At 38.4% G+C, this 26,394-nt stretch overlaps 1 protein-coding gene across 1 annotated transcript in view; it reads left to right on the top strand.

Moving 5' to 3' along the window:
• LOC311287707 (macrophage mannose receptor 1-like) overlaps positions 1-21,236 on the top strand; it is a gene marked incomplete at its 5' end in the record, with an annotated part of 29,272 nt that extends 8,036 nt beyond the window's left edge. The window contains 2 exons of the mRNA XM_084404722.1: positions 19,919-20,263; positions 20,428-21,236. Of these exons, the coding sequence (XP_084260848.1) occupies positions 19,919-20,263; positions 20,428-20,789 (707 nt within the window). The 3' untranslated portion in view covers positions 20,790-21,236. The remainder of the gene's footprint in view (positions 1-19,918; positions 20,264-20,427) is intronic.
• Positions 21,237-26,394: the final 5,158 nt, after the last annotated feature.

The raw sequence follows: 26,394 nt of genomic DNA on the forward strand, positions 1-26,394 counted from the left end.
TGATCACAAATCAGTGTTTTTTAATCTGTCGATTGCAAAATCTGTAATGAGGCCTCGGACAAAAAAGTTGGTTAGAAAAATTACTTCTGCGACGAGTGGTGAGTTTACAGAACTCTATGACAGAAAATTTGCAACCACATGCTCTGAAACTACACTCTGCTCTTTAAGTGTTGATGAACATCTCTTGAAATTCAAATCTGTCTGCTCCGAAATTCTTGATGTTATTGCCCCGCTCACAGTCAAACAGACTAATCATACTTCCCTGCCATGGGTAAATGATGACATTCGCACCTTGAGACGATTGTCTAGGCAGGCGGAGAGGAGATGGAGAAAATCTAAAATGCAAGTGCATTACGATTTGTTCAGAGAATCATTGGTTGCATTTCAGAAGGGATCAAAGGATGCTAAGCACAATTTTTTTTCGGAGACGATTTTAAAGAATGCTAACGATCCCAAAGTGTTATTTGACACAATCAATGCGGCTATAAATCCTTTACAAAATTTGCATTCGGACTCCTTAACTATTACCTGTGAAGAGTTTCAAAAATTTTTCAAAGGGAAGGTTGAGAACATCCGGGCTCATATACCACAGGTAGGGGCGGATGCTCCCTCTCCGTTACCTTTGACTTCTCCTAGGGAGTGGAGTGATTTTTATCCCCTGACTCGGTCCGCTTTAGCAGATATTGTTGCACACTTGAAACCATCCTCTTCAAAAGAAGACATTATACCACCTCGGCTTTTTAAGCAGATCATAGAAACTGTAAATATTAATATACTAAACTTAATTAACAAATGCTTAAGTCAGGGTGTCTGTCCAACTGACTTTAAACATGCTGTTGTGTCTCCTTTGTTAAAACGACCAAACCTCCCTATGGACAACCCAAATAATTTTAGGCCGATTTCAAATCTACCGTTTTTAGCTAAGGTGCTAGAAAAAGCTGTTTTCAAGCAACTTCAAGACCACCTGTGGTTGAACTCCATAACTGAGGTGTTTCAATCTGGATTCAAGTCAAGGCACAGCACTGAGACAGCACTGGTGAAGGTGCTCAATGACATTTTCTTGACTTTGGACAAAGGGGAAAATTCTGTATTGATGATTCTTGATCTCAGTGCTGCATTTGATTTGGTGGACCACAATATTTTACTGCAGCGTCTAGAGGCTTGGGTTGGCCTAAAGGGAAATGTCCTTAAGTGGTTTTATTCATATCTTGCTGATAGATCTGTTTCTGTGTGTGTAAAAGATTGCATGTCCGGGAGGTCTCGGTTATCGTGTGGGGTTCCCCAGGGTTCGATTTTAGCTCCTATTTTGTTCTCTTTACAGTATATATGCTTCCCCTTGGGTCTATTTTTCGGAAACACAATATGTCTTTTCACTGCTATGCGGATGACGTTCAGATTTATTTTTCGGTAAAACAGTCAAACAGTTATACTTTCGGTAACTTATTAGCCTGTATTGAGGAGGTAAAAGACTGGCTGGCAGCTAATTTTTTAAAACTGAATGATGAGAAAACTGAGGTTATAGTCTTCGGCTCAAAGTCCCACTTAGTGTCTGAGCGACTAAAAGATACTCCCCTGGCAGTTGAAGTCTCTGAAAAGGTCAAAAGCCTTGGTGTTATCTTGGACTCGGAGCTAAAGATGGATAAACAAATAAATTCGGTGGTTAAATCGAGTTTTTTTCACTTAAAACTTTTAGCAAAAACCAAACCATTTTTATCTCCAACAGAGTTTGAAAGAGCTATTTCTGCGGTCGTTTTCTCGAGAATGGATTATTGTAATTCACTGTATGCTGGGATTGACAAAAAAGCTCTGGCACGCTTGCAAAACATGCTGCAGCCAGGTTGATTAAGTCAGCGAAGAAAATGGATCATGTTACACCGCTTTTGAGATCCTTAAATTGGCTGCCAGTCGAGTATAGAGTGCATTATAAGATCATTGTCTTGGTTTTTAAAGCACTACATAAATTGGCACCACCATACCTTTCTGAGTTGTTGTCGGTATATATTCCGTCTAGGTCATTGAGATCGGAAAATTTAAATCTCCTTGTGACTGTCAGAACAAACTCTAAACGGAAAGGTGACAGAGCGTTTTCTCGAGTCGGTCCTACACTGTGGAATAACCTTCCGCTCTATGTCAGATCAGCAAAGTCGTTGGCTGTCTTTAAGACGTTGTTAAAAACCCATTTATTAGATGTTGCATGGGGTGCAGTCTGAAGTGGCCTGGCCCTTTTTTTTTTGTGTGTTATAGTATAGTTGTCTTGTCTTATGTTTTACTTTCAATTGCTTGTTTCTATGTACAGTTTTTTTTTTTTTTTTTTTTTTTTTTTTTATACGTATTTTTATTATATTGTCTGTAAAGCACCTTGGGCAACTTCTGTTGTATTATGTGTGCTATATAAATAAAAAAAAAAAATAAAAAATAAAAATAAAAAAAAAACATTTGATGCAGACCCAAAAAAAACCCTGCATCTAGCTTATAATCTCTTAAATATGAAAACACAACAAATCCATTTGCCTTAACCATTGTGCGCTGTTAAGGGTCTTTTTGACCCACATTTCTGACTTTCATTCATGGGGATAACATGGATCATTTGACATGATTAAGTGTTTTTAAAAGATTTTTGCCCATCTTTTGGAAAATGCTGTTCTAAAAGTAACAATTTATCACTTTAACCAGTAGATGGCTGCAGAGCACCACTATTTGCTATTTGCTTTTTGACTAACTGAAAGACATCTTTTCACAAGTTTTTCCAGTTGTACTCATATCTACATATAATGAAATCACAATTATAATAATAAAAGTAACTTTTTGTCAAAGTTTAGGCACAATGTTATATTATGATTAGAATCAAATGAATTTGATCAATGGACAAAATTCATCCTCAAAATCAGAAACAACACAGAACACACAGACAGAAATGAAGTGGCACACTTTAAATTTGTAGAATTATATGAAAAACAGATGTTTGAAATAAATGATAAACTCTAAAATCTCCAACTTTTCTCTTTGTAACATCCTGATCAGGTTTGATTCTAATCATAATGGAACATTATTGAAAAACTGATTTTTTTTTCAGTACAAAAACTGCTAAACTTTGACAGAAAGTAACTTTTATTGTTATAATTGTGATTTCATTATATGTAGATATGAATCTAACTGGAAAAACTTGTGAAAAGATGTCTTTTAGTTTGAAACTTTTAGTACTTTTAGAGCTCTGCAGCCATCTACTGGTTAAAGTGATTATTTTTTTTTTACTTTTAAAACTGCATTTTCCAAGATTTGGCCAAAAATCTTACACTAAACCACAGGGATTAAAGTTCTCCGTCGCTATGACGGATTTCCGTTAATTGCAGCAAGTCTATGACGGATTTCCGTCATTGCGGGTTCCAGTCTGTCCTTAAAGTCTTAAATTCACTTTTCATAATTTTAAGGCCGTAAATAGGCTTTCATTTCTCAAATAGTGTAATAAATATCTTAATTTTAGTTTGAATAGGTCTTAAATTAAGGAAAGACGAGGTGTATTCACCCTGCTGAGGGGGATGTGATCAAAGCCTGGAGTGGAGCAAAGGCACGTTCCTCTCTCCACTCTAAGCACTCTGTAATCACTTCGCTCATAGTCCACTCCGGGTTTTCAATTACCGCTCACGGAAAGTGCATGTCAGGCTACAGCTGAGCGCTGAGGTAGAACTATATTTCAGTGACACACTTATAATGCAGGTAGGGCTGGGCGATATCGATATAAAAAATATATCGATATATTTTTTAAATGCGATATGGAATTAGACCATATCACATCGATATAGTTAAAATTTGCGCTGTGATCCTTGCTCCCCGCGCCTCCGCTCCTCCTTTTCCACACTGCGTGCGTGTTTAGAGCATGTTATGTTATGAGGCGAATCATGACTACTTCAGAAAACCCAGCACAATAGGAACTACCAGGCAGGCAGTGACATAAGTGTACGCTGAAATAAAGTTTTTCACCTCAGAAAAACGGACTTTCTTGTCCTGTCAGTCGTTATCCTGTTCTCGTAGCGCACACTCAATTGCACGCGCAAATTCATCCTGTATTGCTTCACTGATCAAGTGCAAAAGAAACTACGAGCATGCAACGCCGTTACGTTGTAAATTACACGAAATAAAAGTAATGCAGGTATGATTCTCATTCTATTCACCAGTTTCCATGTTTCATTAACAGTTATTGTTAATATTGTGTATTCACCATGGTAACTGTCGTTTGCATATAACCCCAAAATGCCACTATTTTTCTTTGTGTTATTTTTTATATTTATAAATTACTGTAGTGGCTCATACCAACATTGTATTAACAAAAACTAGTTTGGGACTGCTATTTAATAGCTTTAGCCTAGGCCTAATGTTTACAGTGCTATGCATAAGTTTAGACACCCATACTAAAGTTGACTAAAAAGAGGAATAAAAAATCATCTTTTGGAAACTGAACTTAATGCCTTAATTTGAAAAATTAGGAAAAATCCAACCTTAAAGGACACCAATTTTCTTTGTGAATAAATAATGTATCGTAAATAAATAAATGTTCTTCCTTAAAATACAGGGTGCATAAGTTTGGACACCCCTATGTTAAATTCCCATAGAGGCAGGCAGATTTTTATTTTTAAAGGCCAGTTACTTCATGGATCCAGGATACTATGCATCCTGATAAAGTTCCCTTGGCCTTTGGAATTAAAATAGCCCCACATCATCACATAGCCTTCACCATACCTAGAGATTGGCATGGTTGTATTTCAGTTAGCCTAATAGCTGGTTTGATTTGCATTGAGAGATGATCTTATGGAAAGTATCTCTAGGTATGGTGAATGCTATGTGATGATGTGGGGCTATTTTAATTCCAAAGGCCAAGGGAACTTTATCAGGATTCATAGTATCCTAAAAAATAAATAAAAAAAATACTTAAAAATAAAAATCTGCCTGCCTCTATGGGAATTTAACATAGGGGTGTCCAAACTTATGCACCCTGTATTTTAAGGAAGAACATTTATTTATTTACGATACATTATTCATTCACAAAGAAAATTGGTGTCCTTAAAGGTTGGATTTTTCCTATTTTTTTAAATTAAGGCATTAAAGGTATAGCGGAGGATCTTTTTACTTCCGGGTGGATACCCTATACCAGTGGTTCTCAAACCTGTCCTGGCGTACCCCCAACACTGCACGTTTTCTTTGTCGCCCTAATCAAACACACCTGATTCAACTCATCAGCTCATTATAACATGGGTGAATGAGCTGATGAGTTGAATCAGGTGTGTTTTATTAGGGAGACAAAGAAAACGTGCAGTGTTGGGGGTACGCCAGGACAGGTTTGAGAACCACTGCCCTATACTATTGGTCCTCCTAATTGTCAATCATTCTGGTGAATCAATCAAACTTTTCAAAAAGTGGAGAGGGCGGGACTTATCTAAAATTCGGAAAGATCCTCCGCTATACCTTTAAGTTCAATTTCCAAAAGATGATTTTTTATTCCTCTTTTTAGTCAACTTTAGCATGGGTGTCTAAACTTATGCATAGCACTGTATTTATTAGTACTAGTCTTTACTATTAGTCATATTCTTACAATTTATGTTAAGTAAAGGGGAAAAGTAACTTACTTGTGTGTTAACAAATTTTGTGTAAACGTGTTATAATTTGCATATATATATATATATATATATATATATGCAAATTATTAATTATATTAGTATGTTCCATGCCTGGTTTTCATAGATTAAAATATAGCTTTTAAAATACGCCTACTGGCAATATTAAAGCGGTTTAAAACGTCTCCCCTTAAAATGCTATTGGTCTCGACTATTTAAAAAGTTAAAGGAATATGACTTGGCCTAAAAAAAAAATTTCAGTCAGAAGAATTTTTTTCACTTTAATCCCTGAAACCATGTCAAATTATCCATGTTATCCCCATGAATGAAAGTTAGAAATGTGGGTATTTTATAAGGCACATTTTTGGAGAATTTTTCTTTTCTTTTTTTGAACATTTTGTGGAGTAAAAATGTCCAAATGTAGAGTAAAAACATTAATAAACTGAGTAAAATTACATTTGTTTAAAATATATATATTGTTACAAAATAACATTTTGTTGCCTGGGGTCTCTCAGATCCCAAACAGCCTGACTGTAAACCGCAAACGAACAGCGCACAAGGGTTAAAGTTGTGGAACATAGTGCAGAACAAAGTGCAGCCATAACAGGGCATTGTGTATCAAAAAGCTAAATGAAAATAAATAAATACAAATAAATAGAATGAAGAAAAATATCTATATAGAGATGTCATTTAAAGGGTTAAGTTATGTTTATGCACTAAACAAGACCAATAAACTTGATTTATTAACCTATTAACACAGTATACCCCATTTTGCCATGATATATGTACTTACAAGGCATTTGCCCACCGGCAACTATAGTTGCCGCTTGGACTTTTGACTAAGTATACAAAAAACTATAGATCTCTTGTAAGATTTGTTTTGTTTGGCTGATTCTAGAGACCTTCATGATTATGTAGATATATATATGTCAAAAAAAATACTTATTAGTAACATGAAAATGACCTTTCTTTGGGAGGGTTTGCCTTCGCCCTGCTTCCTGGAAATAGGGGTAGGAAGTTGACAGCCTCATGTGACAGGGAGGAAGTGAATACCTTTTTTTTTCTTCTTGAAATCCTTTATTTGGTTGTTTGCTTGCATTTCATTGAGAAATAAAACATGGACAACATCTAGAAAAATATTTACAAAAGGAAAATGACAACCATGTACTACTGCGGCAACTATAGTTGCCGGTGGGCTTAATGAAAGAGCCGACATCCTTGACAAAGGAATTGTCTTTTTTTTATTAGTTACCTTAAATGATTGTATCTTTGTCCTGGGTAACATTTATGGATTTAACACTGCAAAAAATAACTTAAAATTGTTTAATTCAATAGAAACATATTTAAACTATTTTAAATATTCTAATTTGCTTATTATTTTGGGTGGGGACTTTAACCAAACTATAAACAGCTCTTTGGATAGATCACCACCTAGAATATCTAATGGATCATCAGGATCATCATTGATTTCCCGTTTTGGTCTGACTGACACAGCTCTGGTTCATTGAGGTCTAAGGATTGACTTCTGGTTAATATCTCCCTCTTTATCGGATTACGTCAAAAAGGTTGAAATTTTGCCTTCTCCACTGTCCGATCATATGTATATTATTCTGTCTTTTGATAACCCATCTTACTCAAGAACATATAATTCATATTGGAAACTAAACTCTGCTTTGTTAGAGGATGAGGAAACTTGTCAATCTGTAATTTCTAAGATTCATTTCTTTTTTTTAATAAAGCTCAAGCTATAAATAATTTTGGTACTAATTGGGAGCTATTAAAATACAATAGTAGGTTAATGTTATTCAAAGTTGGATCTCAAAAAGCCAAGCAATACAAATTAGAGGAACTTAACATTGTTAAAATAATTGTCTGTCTCTACTGCATCCCCTTTGTAAATGTATCAGTTGTCCAGAAATTAGAATTGGCTGAAATTCAGAACTCATTAGATAACTTATAACAAAGGGTGCTGTTGTTCGTTCAAGATGGAGTTGGATGGAAGAGGGAGAACGGAAATCCAATTATTTTTTTAAGTTAGAGAAACAATGTAATCATCTCAATTCTATAAATAGTCTTAACATAAAGGAGTGGTTTTAAAAGATCATTGTTGCAACACGTCAGACTCGGTTAGATCCATTTGCAGCTTTTATTTAGAATAGTCAGACAGGCAGATAAATCAACAGCAGACAGAGCAATGAAGGCAAGACAGAGACAAACCAGATTAACAGGCAAAAGGTCAAATACAATCCAAGTCGGGGCAGGCAGAGAATAATCAGAAACGCGATAAACAGTCCAAGGTCAAAGTACAACGTAAACACGGGTAGAAAACGCTCAGAAATGACGGCCAGGGCAAATCAAGACTTCGCAGTTAAGTGATGTGTGTAAGTGGCTTTTATGTGTGTGAATGAGGTGCAGGTGTGTTGCGCAATCATCCCATGTGAGAGGCATGATGGGAATTTGAGTTTGGTAAGGATGAGTTAATATTCCGGAGACGGATCCCTCCGGTGGTGCGGAGGAGGCGGTACGGGAGCCTCCTCTGTAACAATCATAAAGAAATTTATAATTATTGTGAATTTTTTTAAATAAAAATCTTTATCGTTCTAGACACTCTCAACAAAATTTGGTTTTATATTAATTCTCTTGACTCAGACCGTATTTCCAAAATTGATGAGATTGGCAAAAGTCTTTGTGAATCCCCTATTCGAATTAAATATATTTCTGAGGCGATCGATAAGCTGAAACTAAATAAATCTCCTGGAAATTATGGTCTGACCACAGAATTCTATAAGAAATTCTCAAATTTTCTTTCTCCATTTCTTCTCCAAGTGCATTTAGAAAGCCTACATAAGGGAACTCTCCCGAGCTCTATAACTCAGGGTGTTAAATGTGATCCCTAAACCTCAAAAGGACCCTGCTCAACTTGAAAATTGGCGACCTATAAGCTTGTTAAATAATGATTACAAAATACTAGCCATGATTTTTGCTTTATCTTAAATGTGTTTTAGATAATATAATTGAATTCATGAAAGACAGACTTATTTCAAATAACATTAGACTTGTTTTTGATATTTTAGATTACTCGGATCTGATCCCTGATGACGGTTTCTTGGTTTTTCTTGATTTTTATAAAGCTTTTGATTCTGTTGCGTTTCCTTTTATTCTTAAATCTTTGAATATTTTTGGTTTTGGCCCCAACTTTTTCAATGCAATTCAAACTTTTTACAATAACGCCAATGCTTCAATGCTAAATTACAGCATGGTACTACTCATAGATTTAATATAGATAGAGGTATTCGTCAAGGCTGCCCAATATCGGCGTATCTTTTTCTGCTTCCTATGCAATTATTAGCCATCGACATTCAAAATAGTAATTTGAAAATATCTCTGTTGCAAACCGATCAATATTAATAAGCCAATTGGCTGATGACACAACTCTGTTTTTTCTGTAGCCTTAAATATAATTGATCTCTTTTCATCTGCTTCTGGTTTAGTTCTTATATTCACAAATATCTATTTTATCTATTAAACATTCCACTGATGTTAAAGTCTGTGACATTCCAGTCAAATTCGAAGTTAAATACTTGGGTATAATTATATGTAAAGATCAGAAAAACAGATCAAAACTGAACTTTGAACCTCTTATTCTTTCTATTCAACGCAAATGTAATTCTTGGTTACAGCGTGATCTGTCTATAACAGGTAGAGTGTTGCTTTCCAAAGCAGATGGGTTATCTCGGGTTATGTATCCTGCAATGTTTCTGTGGAGATTTGTAGAATGCTGGAAAAAATGGTAGTAAACTTCGTTTGGAAATCTAAAAATAATTGAATTAAAAAGAGTGTTATGATAGCTGATCAGACAATGGGTGGTTTTGACTTAGTGGACTTTTCCACTCTCAACATTCTTTCAAGGTTAAGTGGATAAAATCTTTCTTGAACAACCCTACATCTTCTTGGAATATTATCCCAAATCATTTTTTTTCAGTTCAGTTGGACGTTTGCATTTTTTTGTTGCGCTGCAACTATAACATTTCTAAAATACCTTTAACTCTTTCAAGTTTTCATAAACAGGCTTTAATATGCAGGTCCCTAATATATAATTATAATTTTTCTCCACATAACTATTTTATCTGGAACAACCAAAATATTACATATAAAAATAAATCTCTTTTTTTTTTAAATAAATGGGTTAATAAAACATTTTTAGATGAAAGGGGTGTCTTGCTCTCTTATGAACACTTTATGCAAGAATTCTCTTTTCCAGTCCCCCCAAGAGAATATGCCATTGTTTTTGGGTGCAATTCCTGATTGTGTGAAACCTTTAGTCAAACCTGTCCCTAAAGGTCCTGTCCCCGTCCCTCTATGCTCTCCACCTATATTTGACAGCACTAATCTATTTGTTGATCAGTCTCCTCAGCTGCTTGTCAAACAAGAAAATTCGCTCAATTCTTAACAGAGCTCAGATTTCTTTACCTGCTTGTGTAAGCTTTTGGAATAACACATTTGATGATATAGTATGGGAAGATAAAAAAAAAAAAAAAAAAATGTTTATTTAATAAAGTGGATGAACCCAGCCATTAGGGAGGCACAAGCCAGTGCACTCTTAGTGCCGGTCCCAAGCCCGGATAAATGGGGAGGGTTGCGTTAGGAAGGGCTTCCAGCGTAAAACATGTGCCAAATCAAATATGCGGGTCACGAATAAGAATTTCATACCGGATCGGTCGAGGCCCGGGTTAACAACGACCGCCACAGGTGTCGTTAGACATCAGGGTACCGGTGGAAATTGGGCTACTGTTGGCCGAAGGAGGAGGAGGAGAGGAGGACGACGACGTCTACAGAGGCGACAGGAAGAGGAGAAGTGTAGGAGAGTGGAGGTTTGGGTTGGTACTTTAAATGTTGGCACTATGACTGGTAAAGGGAGAGAGTTAGCTGATATGATGGAGAGGAGAAGGGTAGATACTGTATGTTGTGTGTTCAGGAGACCAAGTGGAAAGGGAGTAAGGCCAGAAACATTGGAGGTGGGTTTAAACTGTTCTATCATGGTGTGGATGGAAAGAGAAATGGTGTAGGGGTGATTCTGAAGGAAGAGTACAGTAAGAGTGTAGTGGAGGTGAAGAGAGTTTCTGATAGGGTGATGATCGTGAAGGTGGAAGTTGAAGGGATGATGATAAATGTCATCAGTGCCTATGCTCCACAAGTCGGCTGTGAGATGGAGGAGAAGGAAAGATTCTGGAGTGAATTAGATGAAGTGGTAGATGGTGTACCTAGAAATGAACGATTGGTGATTGGGGAAGACTTTAATGGACATGTAGGTGAGGGGAGCAGAGGTGATGAGAAGGTTATGGGTAGGTATGGCCTAATGGAGAGAAATGTGGAAGGGCAGATGGTGGTAGATTTTGCTAAAAGGATGGAAATGGCAGTGGTGAATACGTATTTTAAGAAGAAGGAGGATCATAGGGTGACCTATAAGAGTGGAGGAAGGTGCACACAGGTGGACTATATTCTATGTAGGAGATGCAACCTGAAGGAGATTGGAGACTGTAAGGTGTTGGCAGGTGACAGTGTAGCTAGACAGCATCGGATGGTGGTCTGTAGGATGGTTTTGGAGGCGAAGAAGAAGAGGAGGAGAGTAAGGACTGAAAGAAGAATAAGATGGTGGAAACTGAAGGAGGAAGACTGTAGTGTGAGGTTCAGGGAAGAGGTCAGACAGAGGCTCGGTGGTGGTGAAGAGGTGCTGGATGATTGGGAAACTACCGCAGGAGTGACGAGGGAGGCAGCTAGAAAGGTACTTGGTGTGACATCTGGAAATAGTAAGGAAGACAAGGAGACGTGGTGGTGGAATGAGGAAGTGCAGGGGAGCATAAGGGGAAAGAGGTTAGCAAAACAGAAGTGGGATCGACAGGGTGATGAGAAAAGTAGGCAGGAGTACAAGGAGATGCGGCAACAGGTAAAGAGGGATGTGGCGAAAGCCAAGGAAAAGGCATACGAGGAGCTGTATGAGAGGTTGAACACTAAGGAAGGAGAAAAGGATTTGTACCGATTGGCCAGGCAGAGAGATCGAGCTGGGAAGGATGTGTTGTAAGTTAGAGCAATAAAGGATGGAGATGGAAATGTGTTGACTAGTGAGGAGAGTTTGTTGAGAAGATGGAGGGAGTATTTTGAGCAGCTAATGAACGAGGAAAATGAGAGAGAGAGAAGGTTGGATGATGTGGTGTTAGTAAAGCAGGAAGTGGATAGGATTAGTAAGGAGGAAGTGAGAGCAGCGATTAAGAGGATGAAGAGTGGAAAGTCGGTTGGACCAGATGACATACCGGTAGAAGCATGGAGATGTTTAGGAGAGATGGCAGTGGAGTTTTTAACCAGATTGTTTAACAAGATTTTGGAAGGTGAGAGGATGCCTGAGGAATGGAGAAGGAGTGTGCTGGTACCGATCTTTAAGCATAAGGGAGATGTGCAGAACTGCAGTAACTACAGGGGAATTAAGTTGATCAGTCACACCATAAAGTTATGGGAAAGAGTAGTGGAAGCCAGGCTGAGAGAAGAGGTGACCATCTGTGAGCAACAGTATGGTTTCATGCCGAGGAAGAGCACCACAGATGCCTTATTTGCTTTGAGAACGTTGATGGAGAAGTATAGAGAAGGACAGAAGGAGCTGCATTATGTATTTGTGGATTTAGAGAAAGCGTACGACAGAGTGCCAAGAGAGGAGTTGTGGTATTGTATGAGGAAGTCAGGTGTGTCAGAGAAGTATGTTAGGGTGGTGCAGGACATGTATGAGGACAGTGTGACTGCAGTGAAGTGTGCAGTAGGAACGACAGACTGGTTCAAGGTGAAGGTTGGACTGCATCAAGGATTGGCCCTGAGCCCTTTCCTGTTTGCAGTGGTGATGGACAGGTTGACGGACGAGGTCAGACAGGAGTCTCCCTGGACTATGATGTTTGCGGATGATATTGTGATTTGTGGTGAGAGTAGTGAGCAGGTTGAGAAGAGCCTGGAGAGGTGGAGGTACGTGCTGGAGAGGAGGGGAATGAAAGTCAGTAGGAGTAAGACAGAGTACATGTGCGTAAATGAGAGGGAGGGCAGTGGAGTGGTGCGGTTACAGGGAGAAGAGGTGAAGAAGGTGGAGGAGTTCAGGTACCTGGGGTCAACAGTGCAAAGTAATGAAGAGTGTGTTAGGGAAGTGAAGAAAAGAGTGCAGGCAGGGTGGAGTGGGTGGAGAAGAGTGACAGGAGTGATTTGTGATAGTAGAGTATCTGCAAGAATGAAAGGAAAAGTTTATAGGACTGTGGTGAGACCTGCGATGCTGTATGGATTAGAGACAGTGGCATTGAGTAAAAGGCAGGAGGCGGAGCTGGAGGTAGCAGAGCTGAAGATGTTAAGGTTTTCGTTGGGAGTGACAAGGACGGACAAGATTAGAAATGAGTTAATTAGAGGGACAGCGCATGTTGGACGTTTTGGTGACAAGGTGAGGGAGGCGAGATTGAGATGGTTTGTGCAGAGGAGGGACATGAATTTTATTGGTAGGAGAATGCTGAGGATGGAGCCACCAGGAAGGAGGAAAAGAGGAAGATCAAGGAGGAGGTTCATGGATGTGGTGAGGGAAGACATGCAGGTAGTTGGGGTAAAAGAGGCAGATGTAGAGGACAGGGTGGTATGGAGTCGGATGATCCGCTGTGGCGACCCCTAATGGGAGCAGCCGAAAGAAAAAGAAAGAAGAAAGATCTAATAAAGTGGTTGAAGTCTATTAAAATTATTCACAATTTCTACCCAGTTAATTATAAATTTGCTAAAATTTGATAATAGTATTTCCCCCTTTATGAGAATGTGTGTATTGCAAAAAAAAAAAAATTATATTCACAAATTTTATATTCACAAATGTAAATTTTCAAAGAAAACTCCTTTTTTTAATTTATATCTATATTCTTTGAGGAACTCTAAAAACTCTTCTGCATGTAAGACTCTGCAATGGTGTCAATCATTTAAGCTAGTTTAATATTCTGTATGTTTTTGTAATGCAACCCTCTGTATTGCTCTGTATTGTTTATCATTGTCTTGTTTTTGTATTTGTTGTTATTGCATGAAAAAAGAAATTAAGGTTTTAAAGTGCAGTTCTGTTAAACATAATCCTTTGAAACGAGTCTGCAGCGGAAGTCACAAACAGAGCAAAATATTTTTAGTGCTGTCAGTATTGTACGTTTCAGTGCATGAAAACGTAATTAACGTGTTGTAGAACCACATTTTACATGAAAATACACATTTTTGTGAGATCACGTTGCAGAATAACTCAAATAAGAACCTATCTTTAGAACAAAGGGTAACATTTTCTTTAGTAGTACTGTATTAGTGGCAGTTTAGCCTTTATTTATTTACTTATTCTGGTCAATAAACTTGAATATCACTCAATAAGTGCCATAACTAATGAGAATATACCTTTCACTTTAGAATAGGGGGTCATAACAAATGTGTATCTTTCAAATGTTTAATAATTTGTAAATAATGGCTAATATGTCCTTACTATTAGGCAAGGCAAGGCAAGGCAAGGCAAGTTTATTTATATAGCACATTTCATACACAGTGGCAATTCAAAGTGCTTTACATAGAAGAAATTAAAATAATAAAAAGAATAAGAATAATTAAAACAGTTTATACAGAAAATACAGTACAGTTCAAACAGTCGGACGAACATTGGCACAGTGCTCATTCATTAAATGCAAAGCTAAACAGATGTGTTTTGAGTCTGGATTTGAATGTGACTACAGTAGGAGCACATCTGATCTCCTCTGGAAGCTGGTTCCAGCTGCGGCTGGCATAATAGCTAAAAGCGGACTCGCCATGCTTAGAGTGAACCCTTGGTATTTCTAGCTGATATGATCCTAATGATCTGAGTGATCTGTTGGGTTTATATTCAGTGAGCATATCTGCAATGTATTGAGGTCCTAGGCCATTGAATGATTTAAATACCAGTAGTAATACTTTAAAATCAATCCTAAATCTAACCGGGAGCCAGTGTAAAGACCTGAGGACTGGTGTGATGTGTTCATATTTTCTGGTTCTGCTCAGAATCCTAGCGGCAGCATTCTGTATGAGCTGCAACTGTCTTATGGTCTTTTTGGGAAGGCCAGTGAGGAGTCCATTACAGTAATCCACCCTGCTGGTGATGAAAGCATGAACAAGTTTCTCTAAGTCTTGTCTGGAAACAAAGCATCTAATTCTTGCAATATTTTTTAGATGATAGTACGCTGATTTTGTTATCGCTTTGACATGACTACTGAAACTAAGGTCTGACTCTAGTGTCACACCAAGATTCCTGACTTGATTTTTAGTTGTTTGACCCCTAGAGTGAAGGTATGCATTCACCTTGAGAACTTCATCTTTGTTTCCAAACGCAATGACTTCAGTTTTGTCTTTGTTTAATTGAAGAAAGTTTTGACACATCCAACTGGTGACTTCATCAATGCACTAGTACAGGGAGTCAATGGGGCTGTAGTCGTTAGGCGATAGGGCTAAGTAAATCTGTGTGTCGTCTGCATAGCTGTGGTAAGCAATTTGGTTCTTTCTCATTATTTGGCTCATTGGAAGCATGTACAGGTTGAACAGGAGTGGCGCAAGAATTGAGCCTTGAGGGACTCCGCATGTCATGGATGTCCACTCAGACCTATGGTCTCCTATACTCACATAATAACCTCTCCCATCTAAGTATGACCTGAACCATTTTAGGACTATCCCAGAAAGCCCCACCCAGTTTTCCAGCCTGTCCAGAAGTATGTTATGATCAACAGTGTCAAATGCAGCACTGAGGTCGAGTAGTACCAGCACCGATAATTTGCCTGAATCAGTATTTAAGCGAATATCATTTATTATCTTTATGAGCGCTGTCTCTGTGCTGTGATGTGGTCGGAAACCAGATTGAAAATTGTCAAAGTATCCATTCGAGCATAAGAATTTATTCAGCTGATTGAAGACAACTTTTTCAATGATCTTGCCTATGAAAGGAAGATTTGAGATCGGTCTATAGTTGCTTAATATGGTCTTATCTAGATTGCTCTTTTTCAGGAGGGGCTTGACAACTGCAGTTTTCAGGGAGTTTGGAAAACTCCCAGAGAGAAGTGAGGTATTTACCACGTCTAGAAGATCTGCTTCTAAACTGTTAAACACACTTTTGAAAAATGATGTGGGAAGTGTGTCAAGAGCACATGTTGATGTTTTAAGGTGCTGTACGGTTTCTTCCAAAATTGTGCCATCAATTTCTTTGAAGTCAGACATAGTAACTACTTTCTCAGGTGGTCTGATCTGTCTGACCCCAGTGCAACTCAAGGATGTGCTGATCACCTTTCTGATATTGTTGATTTTCTCAGAGAAGAAAGAAGCAAACTCACTGCACTTGCTGTCTGAGAGCATTTCACTGGGAATCTGGCTTGGGGGGTTTGTCAGTCTCTCTACAGTAGCAAAAAGAGTGCGTGTGTTGTTTAAATTGCTGTTTATAATATTTGAGAAGAAAGTCTGTCTAGCTTTGCCTAGTTCCATATTGAAAGCATGAAGGCTGTCTTTGTAGATGTTATAATGGACTACAAGTTTTGTCTTCCGCCATATGCGCTCAGCTTTTCTGCATTGTCTTTTCATATTTTGCACTGCTGTTGAGTTTCTCCAAGGTGCCTTTTGTCTGCCACTCTTCTTCCTGACTTTCACAGGAGCAATATCATCAATTACACCTTTGACTTTTGAGTTAAAAGAATCAAGGAGAAAATCAACAGAGTCCGCAGATATGCTTGGTGTTAAGGATATAGCCTTCATAAATAGTACACTAGTGTTCTCATTTAAGCATCTCTTCTTGACAGACACAGATCTAGCTTCAGTGGCAGGAGAGATCAATATATCAAAGAAAATACAGAAATGATCAGACAGTGCTACATCCTTAATAACAATCGATGAAATGTTTAGACCCTTACTGATAAGTAAATCTAGAGTGTGTCCACGATTGTGTGTGGGTCCATGTACATGCTGAGTCAGATCAAAAGTTTTTAAAACAGTTTTGATTTCTTTTGCCATTTTGGTTTCATCTATGTGGATGTTAAAATCTCCAGCAATGGCAAAACAGTCAAACTCTGATGTAATTTTCGATACTAGTTCTGTAAAGTCCTCAGCAAAGGTTGGAGAGTATTTTGGTGGCCTGTAAATAATGATAAGTAAAATGCGTGGAGCACCTTTTAACAAAATACCCAGATATTCGAAAGACAAGTAATTCCCAAATGATTTTTGCTTACATTGATAGATATCTTTAAAAAGAGCAGCTAGACCCCCACCTCTCTTAACAGCTCTGCAGACACTCATAAAAGTAAAGTTAGGAGGGGCTGCTTCATTGAGGACTGTTGCACTGCAGCTGTCTTCTAGCCAGGTTTCATTTAGAAGAATAAAATCCAGATTGTTTGTGGTTATTAAGTCGTTGACTAGAAGTGATTTATTTTTAAGTGAGCGGATGTTTAAGAGTCCTAACTTCACAGTCTTACTTTTCCCCACAGCAATCTTAGTTTGACGTGTAAGAGGCACCAGATTAGTTTGGTTTGCTGTACGGCTATTGAAGGCCTTAGACTTTCTATCTTGTAATAGAACAGCAATAGAGGAAGATACAGGCACACTGGGTTCCCGCTTGTTCTGTAAACATTTGAGAAAGTTTTTGTTTTCAAAACGGGGACCCGACACACATCACTGAGAGCTGGTATCAGTTGTTTTTGGTTCACCTCGAGCAGATGGAGGAGGGTGTGGGCCCTGACGTTGTGTTAGAGACCGAAGAGTTCTCACAGGAGGGATAGGGCGAGCTGGGCCCGCAGGCTTTGCTGCAGGTTTCGAAGCTGGGGGTAATGGTGCTGGTCTTTTTTTGGTAGGTAACTGGGGGCTCGCAGCAAAAGAGTGGGATAGTCTGGTTCCAGCATGCACCAGTTCTTCCATTTTCTGTGAGAAGCACAGAAGGGGTGAGGCTGGAGAGAGGGAGAGAGTGTCTGGTGAAAGGGACTGTTGCTCTGCTGTTATCAGAGGCTGTGATATGCTGTCCTGGGTTCCCTGGCTGTTTTCCAGGAAGTCGTCCTTGGGTGTTGAATCTTCAAGCAGTTCTGATATGGCTGTCTGTGGTGAGCTCTGTGGGCAGGGCTCAGCTGAGATTGTGTCCGTGAGCAGAGGTTGTTGTGGCGGATTGGTGTTATCATGTCCATTTTGCTGCTGAAGTGAAGTCCCGTGGTCATTCATACTGTGTCCAGGTGTGTGTGTGCCGTTCAGATTGAGTGGATTGGCACACACTGCAGAAGGATGATTGAGGGAGAAGTAGATATTGTCCTTTAACACTCTTGAACCAAGTTTGTTTGGGTGATGGCCATCCCGATGAAAAAGTTGTCTCTGACTCCAGAAAAGATTGAAATTGTCAATAAAGTTCACTCCTTTTATATTGCAGGTTTTTTGCAGCCATGTATTAAGCCCAAGCAACCGTGAAAACCTGTTTGTTCCTCTTGCTGGGAGTGGTCCACTGATGAATGTTTGAACTTTCAGTCTTTTAAGTGTTTCAAAAAGATCAATGAAATCCTTTTTAAGGGGTTCTGACTGCTCTTTATGAATATCATTCTTCCCCACATGAATGATGAGTCGATTTGCAGTCTTATGTTCCATCAGAATGTTCTGAAGTTCCCTGTTTACATCAGAAGTTGTTGCTTGTGGAAGGCAGCACATAGTTGTATCCCTGCTGCTAATGTTTCTGATTATGGAGTCCCCCACTATCAGAGTCCTGGGCCCGGCTGCGCTCTGAGCTGAGTCCCGCTGTCTGCTTGACCTTGAGCGCCAGTTAGCATCAGTGTTAGCTACTGGCCTATTCAGTCTGTGTTCGATCACATTCATCACATTTGGGGATTCCTCATTTACATTCATTAGCACTTCAAATCTGTTCTCAAGATGTATAGGCAGTGGTGGGAGACCAGTCTTTGCAATCCTTGTCAGAGCTGTATCTGGGGTAGAGGATGCTACTGCGGCAATATGTGATGCTCGTGACAATCTGATGTCTCGAGTGCCTTTGGGTCTCCCTCCCTGTGTGTGCCATCGATTAGTAAGTCGATCGGCTTGTTTCTCTACCTGTCGAGGAGCACTAGTTTCATGGGACTCACCAGTATGCTGAGGGTGTCCATGACGAAGCTCTGTTGTGTGCTCCGTCTGGTTTGGTGGTCCCGTAAGTAACTTTGTTTCAAGAACTGCAATCCTTTGTAAAAGTCTGTGGCAGTTGGTGCAGCAAGTAGATTTCAGAAGAGGCATTTTCTCTTATCCTTTTAGGCAGTTGTGTTTTCCTTTCCCGGAATGTAAGCTGGTCGGGTAAAAGAATTCTCAGTTTTTGAAGTAAACTTTGTCGTATGAGCACTGTGCTGATTTGCTGAAGTTAAAATTAGGTGATAAAAGGAAATAAAATAAAGGAAAAAAAAAAAAATATATATTAAAAAAAAATAGGAGATAAAATGTAAAAGCGATAGAGCAAAGCGCGGAGCAGTAAGCGAGAGCGTCCGAACAGTAGCTGAGCAGAAAAGTGAAAATATTATGTTAAGTTAATCATTGATTACTATTGTGTCCATGCTTAATTAATGCATAATTCTGAACAAGTTAATCATTAATTATTGCTTAACTAATGAATAATTCAGGATCCTTAAAATGTACAGTTAATCATTAAGTGCAATGCTTAATTGTGAACAAGTATTATAGTTAACTAATGCATTATTCTGAACCCTTAAAATAAAGTGTAACCGGAGAAAATAAATAAAAAAAATACACAGAGAAAGAGATTGATATTTATCTAGATGGTAATGATATGTTGATATTCATATTAAATATACAGCAGTGATAGAGCTCATACAGCTTTATCTAGAAGTCCATGTAGAAATAGTCCATTAAACTGCAACTGTTAATTTAGAAGTTTAGTCTACAGTCAAAGTAAAGTTTTGGTAAGTTTTGGTTAGTTTAACTAACATATTTAGTTACAGTGTAACTTCTTCCTCTGTTTCTCTCATTCAGCTCTTTGTGTCTGAATCCAGTATTTCATAGAGACTGTAAGGAAACATAATGGACAAATAGAAAGTGCTTTAAAATCATCAAGATATTCACAAATGTTACCTCATGTTATTTCTTTAAAATAATCTTCAATATTCAATGTATCATCAGCTGTAGAAACAGTCTTTGAAAGACACGTGTTTCTGATGCTTCCACCACTGTTCTTAATCACATAAAAAACTGTAAATCAGAATCAGAATTATGAACAAACTGATTCTTGAATCTTTTTCCATTTGTTTTTCTTAAAGTGAACGCAGGACTCGTCTTTGTCGATCAGATGAAGAACTGGAGAGACGCGCAGAGTTACTGCAGACAGAATCACATTGATCTGGTCAGTGTGAGGAACCAGAATGAGAATCAACAGATTCAGAAGTTCATCAATGATAATCACATATCTAATGGTGTCTGGATCGGTCTGTTCAGAGACTCATGGCAGTGGTCAGATCAGAGTGACTCCTCATTCAGATACTGGGCTTCTGGTGAACCTAATAATGCTGGAGGTGTTGAAAACTGTGCAATGCTCATTCCGAGCACTCAGGGTCAATGGTATGACGTCTCTTGCAACCGCCAACTTCCTTTTGTGTGTCATGAAGGTGAGCAGATCCTCACAAACACACACAATCCATCCATCACCTCCAGATATCTTAAAGTTCACGCTACATGTCTGACATGACAGATTCCTCCACAGTGTTTGTTCTGCATGTTGTTTTTGATCAGTCTCTCTCTAGTTTTTGCTTGTGGTTTGTTTTGTGTCCAGATAAACTAATTCTGATCAAAGAGACTCTGACGTGGCCTGAAGCTCTGAGATACTGCAGACAGAATTATACGGATCTGGTCTCGGTTCATTCAGTCGAGATGCAGGAGGAGGTGATGAATGTGGTTAAAGGTGCGTCTACTGAGGCGGTGTGGTTGGGTTTACACAACTACTGCCAAATGAACATGTGGCTCTGGTTGAGCGGAGAGATCGTGTGCTATCAGAACTGGGCTCCAGGGAACGGAACGACACCGGAAAACTGCAGCCTTACGAAGAGAAAAGGAGCAGTTCAGTCTGGAGGAGATCAGCGCTGGATCAGCCTTCCTGAGACTCACAAACTCAACTTCATCTGCAGCAGATCTTAGGAGTGAGAAGACATCAATGTTTGCGTGTTTACTTACATTCACTGTTTTCATTCTTTATTTTTCTTATTCAATTTCATATGTTTGATTTGTTCTTTAATAATTTCTGAGTGAATCCAGTAATTGTTTTTTTTGTTTTGTTTTTGTATGTTGATTATCATGACATAATGTGATCTAATCAATTTTTTATTACATCAGTGATTACTATTCTATAGATATCTAAAATATTAACACAATATACGTGTGTTTTAAGAATCTCTTTGCATATCTGGTGTGTTTATGTGTCTTTATGTTTTTCACTAATCTTATCTGTATCAATAACTGTTGAATATGATTCTGAGCAGCAGCTCTTAAGAATAATCATTATTTGTGTCTCAGGAGAATTAAATCTGTTCTATTCTTAGAAAGGCAGAAGTGAAGTGATGTCACATTAAACAGTCAAATAAATGTAATAAATATGTAACATTTATATTTGATTGGTTGATATTGAGGATATGATGATCACTTACAAAACATACACATTTCAGTTTCCTGGATTAAATTAGTGTTGTGAATCTTTGGGTCGATTTGAAGCGAATCGATTTCATGAGTGATTTTGACAAATTCAGAATGATTCGATTTGAGACGATTCACAATGAGATACAATTCAATTAATGATTCGATTCTGAATTGCTAAAGTGCATTCATAAAATTATTTAAATGCTTCCCTTAGCATTTCTTATTCATGGTGTGAATCACACAGAAACCTTCAGTGGGTCAGAGAGTCAAAATCAAACCCCTTTTTTTTTCCATTGATAGATCTTAGTTCTTAATGATGATACATCACTTTATCTATAAAAATATGCTATTTGTAGAAATTTACATAAGCCAAGACTTAAAAAGGCTTTAATTATTGTTTTGGCCTGCAAGGGAGTCACCATCCCTAGCAGGTACTTTTTATCCCCCAGATTCATCCTAAATCAAGAGAAAAAGGAAACATTCATAAAGCATTTTTACACAGGGAAAATGACACAGCCAGACCAACACAAAATCTCCCAGAAATCATATATTTAGATGCCTAAATGTGGTTTAAACAGGATCTGACAAAACTTGGATGACAGCAAAAATACAACAAAGTGAAAAAGTATCACCTCATCTGTTGGTTGACTGATTGATATGGTCTTTCTGTAGGGTTAGCGCTGATTTTACTGTATTTTTATGTATAAGTTGGTTCTTAGCGTTTCTGTAATATTTCCTCTAAAACGCCTAAAAAAGGCATACCCAAAATAAATTGCATGCTGTTCTTGAAACATTTGGAGTATATGCATGGTTTTGGTCTCTGTATCACTGAATCACTGTAAGTCTTACTGGTTTTGAGTAATAGAACTTTGAACACACTAAAAAAAGGGGGAGAAACCTTTCCGCCAACATTTTTTTTTGTAAACAGATGCCTGCAGATAACTATAGCTGGGAGCTATTAGCTGGAAAACACAGTGGGATCACAGCGTGAAGCCTTGCCAAGCCCAGTTTAAAATTTGATAACAATAACTTAGAAAAATAGTGTTTTACACATGTTTATCTAAGTTTATGTCTAGGCACTTCCCAAAAAAAGGCCACTTGGGAAGAAGAGACCCCCCTAGTAGAATGAGCCGTGATGCCTACTGGCAAAGCTTGACTGTGTGCCTCATAGGCAAGGGCAATAGCATCCCTCACCCTATGTAAAATTGTCTGTTTTGTGGCGGCCGCCTCTGTTACGGCCCCCATGACAAACAAATAGTTGCTCTGACTTACGCCACTAGCTAGTGCGGTGGACGTAGGTCTGAAGAGCACCGACTGGACACATTCTGTGAAGACTCTCCCGATCCGGCTTTGTGAACGGCGGAGGAGAGAAGGCCTCAAGAGTGACCGGACGTTCGGTCGAGAAGGGGACCTTAGGCAGATAGTCAGGATGAGAATGCAAGATTACTTTAACCATTCCTGGGGCAAAGTTTAGGCAGGATGGCTAGACCAACAGAGCCTGCAAATCGCTGTTTCTTTTTAAAGAAGTGCTTAGCAATAAGGAAAACCATAGAGTCGGAAGCTTGTCAGGCATCAACTCTAGAGGTTCAAAGGAGGTCTCAACCAGACCCTCCAGGGGCCGGTTGCACCAGCTGAACGTACACCCGGTCGTAATATTAAACTTAACGTAAAATGTGTTTTAAGTCCTGCGTAGAATTAATATCTGTTGCACCATCTGGGCGTAGCGCATGTCTGAGACTAAATCTTACGCCTAGTCAAAGGTACGTGTAACGTGAGAAGTCTTGACTTGTTTCCATGGTGAAAATACAGATAAATAAAAATGCTGAGATGATGGCGCATCTGGTATACACGCTACACTATCAGTGGGCTTTCCAGCGTGAAAGAGTAATTAAAGACTGCACCAATCCTCTAGATATATATGAAGGCAGATAACTTATTTAACGTTTTCGCTTTAGCAGGGTTAGAATTAATCAATGAGTTATCACCGCAGCTGCAACACGTAACAGACATGAAAAGGAGCTCTTTCCCCAACACTGCAGGTGCTAATTTCTCTTCGATTTTATGCCAATGCATGCATACCAAACTATGCATATATTTACTGAATAGCTCAATATTTCTTTCTTTTTTGTAGTCTGGGTAATAAAATTTTCTTTTTTCTGGCTCAGCAGTCATTTTTCATCCATTCTTTAGAGCCAATAAATTCACATTTGTTGTAACCGTAACAAGGACGGCGTCTCAACTATCAGTGCGGTAGAACATGTCAGCGTGTACGTGCATCGTCTACAGAGCGCATCTGCGCCTAGTCGTAGTTTTAGATGGTGCAACAGGAGTAAATATTCATCGGAAAGCTGGACATAACTAAGTCCAGCGTAGAGCTTACACCCAACTTTGTAACGTCCAGCTGATGCAACCGGCCCCAGGTTCATAAGGTCCCCAGTTCAGATAAAGCGCAGGTTCACCTGAAGACCACTGCCATTTATCAACATCCATCCTCTTCAGCCCAATCCAGACATACTGAACACCTTCAGGGTTTGATTTCATGCTTTTCTTCCATTTAATTTCAGTGATACTTAAAACATTTTCTCTTTTTAAAAACAGTGAAAGTAAAAGGTGAAGGCCAAGTATGCTAACCCATACTCTCGGACTGCAGTCATCCCTCCTCGACCCAGGAGCACGGCAGCGAGCTCTCCGTCTCAATCGCTCCAGCTCCACCTCCTCAGACAGCCACCTTCGGTCATCGCTCCTTTTCTGCTCGTATTTCATGCAAAGTATGTTGTTATGGGAAGAAGGAGGCGGCAACCGGCAAACATTCGTCGCATTTTAATAATCAGAAAATAAATAAACACAAAGCGAGAGTAAAGGCGACAGCCCCTCATGGACGACTGCCGTACACAGGATTAAAATAATATCAGATTTGTCTAATTTTACATAAACACAAAAAACAGAGATGAAAATTTTACTTAAGTAAGAAATGTACTTGCTATGGTTAAATAAATGTTCAGTGATATCTTCCAAAGATTTTTTATATTTTGGCACATTTTTTCTCTATATAGTGTTGGTATGGCAGGTAAATACACTAAGTTTCGTCATGCTGACATGTGTGAAAAGTTTTCAACCATGTGTGTTACAATAAACCCCACGTTAGTTTGTGCCCCGCTCACCCCTACTTTGTAACGTAGTAACTTGAGTAGTTTTTCAGCAAACTACTTATTTACTCTCACTTGAGTTATGTTATTTTTCAGTACTTCTACTTGTACTCAGGCAAATTATTTATTAAGTAGCAATACTTTTACTTAAGTACAATTTTTCTTTTCACCACTGCACAATAGTTAACATGAAAATATACTTTTAAAATAAAAAATTCCATAGTTGGCAAATTAATTGGAAACCCACTGCTGCATCTGGGCCGTGGTTCGTCCTGATGGATGTGGTGTTGTTAGAGATGTGTTCCACCAATGCTTATTTCAAATATAAAACAAACTGTTCATAGTTAAATAACATAAGAAACTGTCTATGGTCTTGTCTCAGCCTGAAATATGCCGGGTGGCTTCTAAAAAACTAAACATGGCTCCATCTTTATATTTAAAAGTCTGTCAGAAACATCTCTGCTGTATCCTGATGGCATATTTATCACAGTTGCTAGGCGACAGGAGCGGTGGGCGGGAACAGCTGGTGATGTAAACAGGAAATCCTCCATATGTTAGAGTGTCCTGTTTAACAGCTTTTGTTTCGACCTTCGTGGACTTCGAAGGATTCAGATCTGAATTGGGACACAGTTATAGAGTAACTTTCCTGTTGTTGCAGTAAAACTAAATGAATACAAATGAATGAAATATAATGAAATACGACAAGAACAATAACGCTCACTGTTTCTCCTGTTTCACGTCAGAGATGGAAATATTGTCCAGCCTGAAAGTCTAAATGTGGACATAAACAAATGAGTGATGAGGATGCGTTTACATGCAGATGTGTTCAGGTTTTATAGACAAACAAAAAAACAGTAAACAGCAGGAGTATGAAATGAAACAAAATAAGAATTTTCACAAAAAATTTAATTGGCTTCATTCCAGCCAATCACAATCAAGTATTTAGACAGAGGAAATAAAGACACGTTTATTCTGAAACAGCAGCAGCAGAAGATGATGATATTATTTCAGTGAGATAATGAGAGTCCAACAACCTTTACTAACATTAGAAATGGACTTCAGGGGAATGAAAGCATGATATGAGCACTTTAATGTCTTTATCTCGTCTCTGTTGTGAATGTCTGTCGTGTCTCCTCCTCAACACCAGCGATCTCGGCTCTCAGAAGAAGAAGAAAAGAAGAAATATAAGAAAAATAGTTTTCAAACCCTCTTCTCAACACAAACTCTCAATAGTCAAACTCACTCCTTCATCTCACACACGTTTCTTTCTCTTTGACTGGAGTCTCAAACAGGGGTTTTAAAGGCTCTCAGTAACCAGTATCACCAGTCGTCACTAATGAACTCAACCCTCATCAATCAGATCATTAGTGGGTTGTTCAGTTCACACACAAACAGATAAAAAGTGACCAAAAACAGAGAAACACAAACATACATCAAATTGAACAGGGATGATACACGAGTTATACAGTCCAGCAATAACATTAGAGAAACTGTTTAGTTATTAATGTTCACATTTCAATTATTAATGTTAATATGTATATAATTGTCTGATTAAGGTCCATATTCATATAGACTGATACAGACTGACACAGACGTCAAGATGCAAATAAGGGGAAAGAGTTGGACGAATACACAAGGAGGAAGTAAAATATGAAATAGGGGTTTTGAAGTAATAAACAAATGACGTGATGAGCTGAATGAGGGATGAGAGCAGATATAATAATCACGTAGTTTAAATCTGCAGACAGAAACATCAGACTCAGGACAGAAACACACAACCTCTAAAGTAAGAACATGTTCATTCTTCAAATACAATTTGACTTTCAAATGTGAATATTGTCTGAATAATTGTGAATCGAGTTATGCTGCTAAAATGTTTTTATTACATGATCATGTTAAAAAGTTTTTTTGTTTTTTGTTTTAACTTGAGTTTTTGAGTTTTTCAATGTGTTTCTTCCTCAGAA

This window comes from Rutilus rutilus (genome assembly GCF_951802725.1).
Source record: "Rutilus rutilus genome assembly, chromosome: 3".
Lineage (NCBI taxonomy): Eukaryota > Metazoa > Chordata > Actinopteri > Cypriniformes > Leuciscidae > Rutilus > Rutilus rutilus.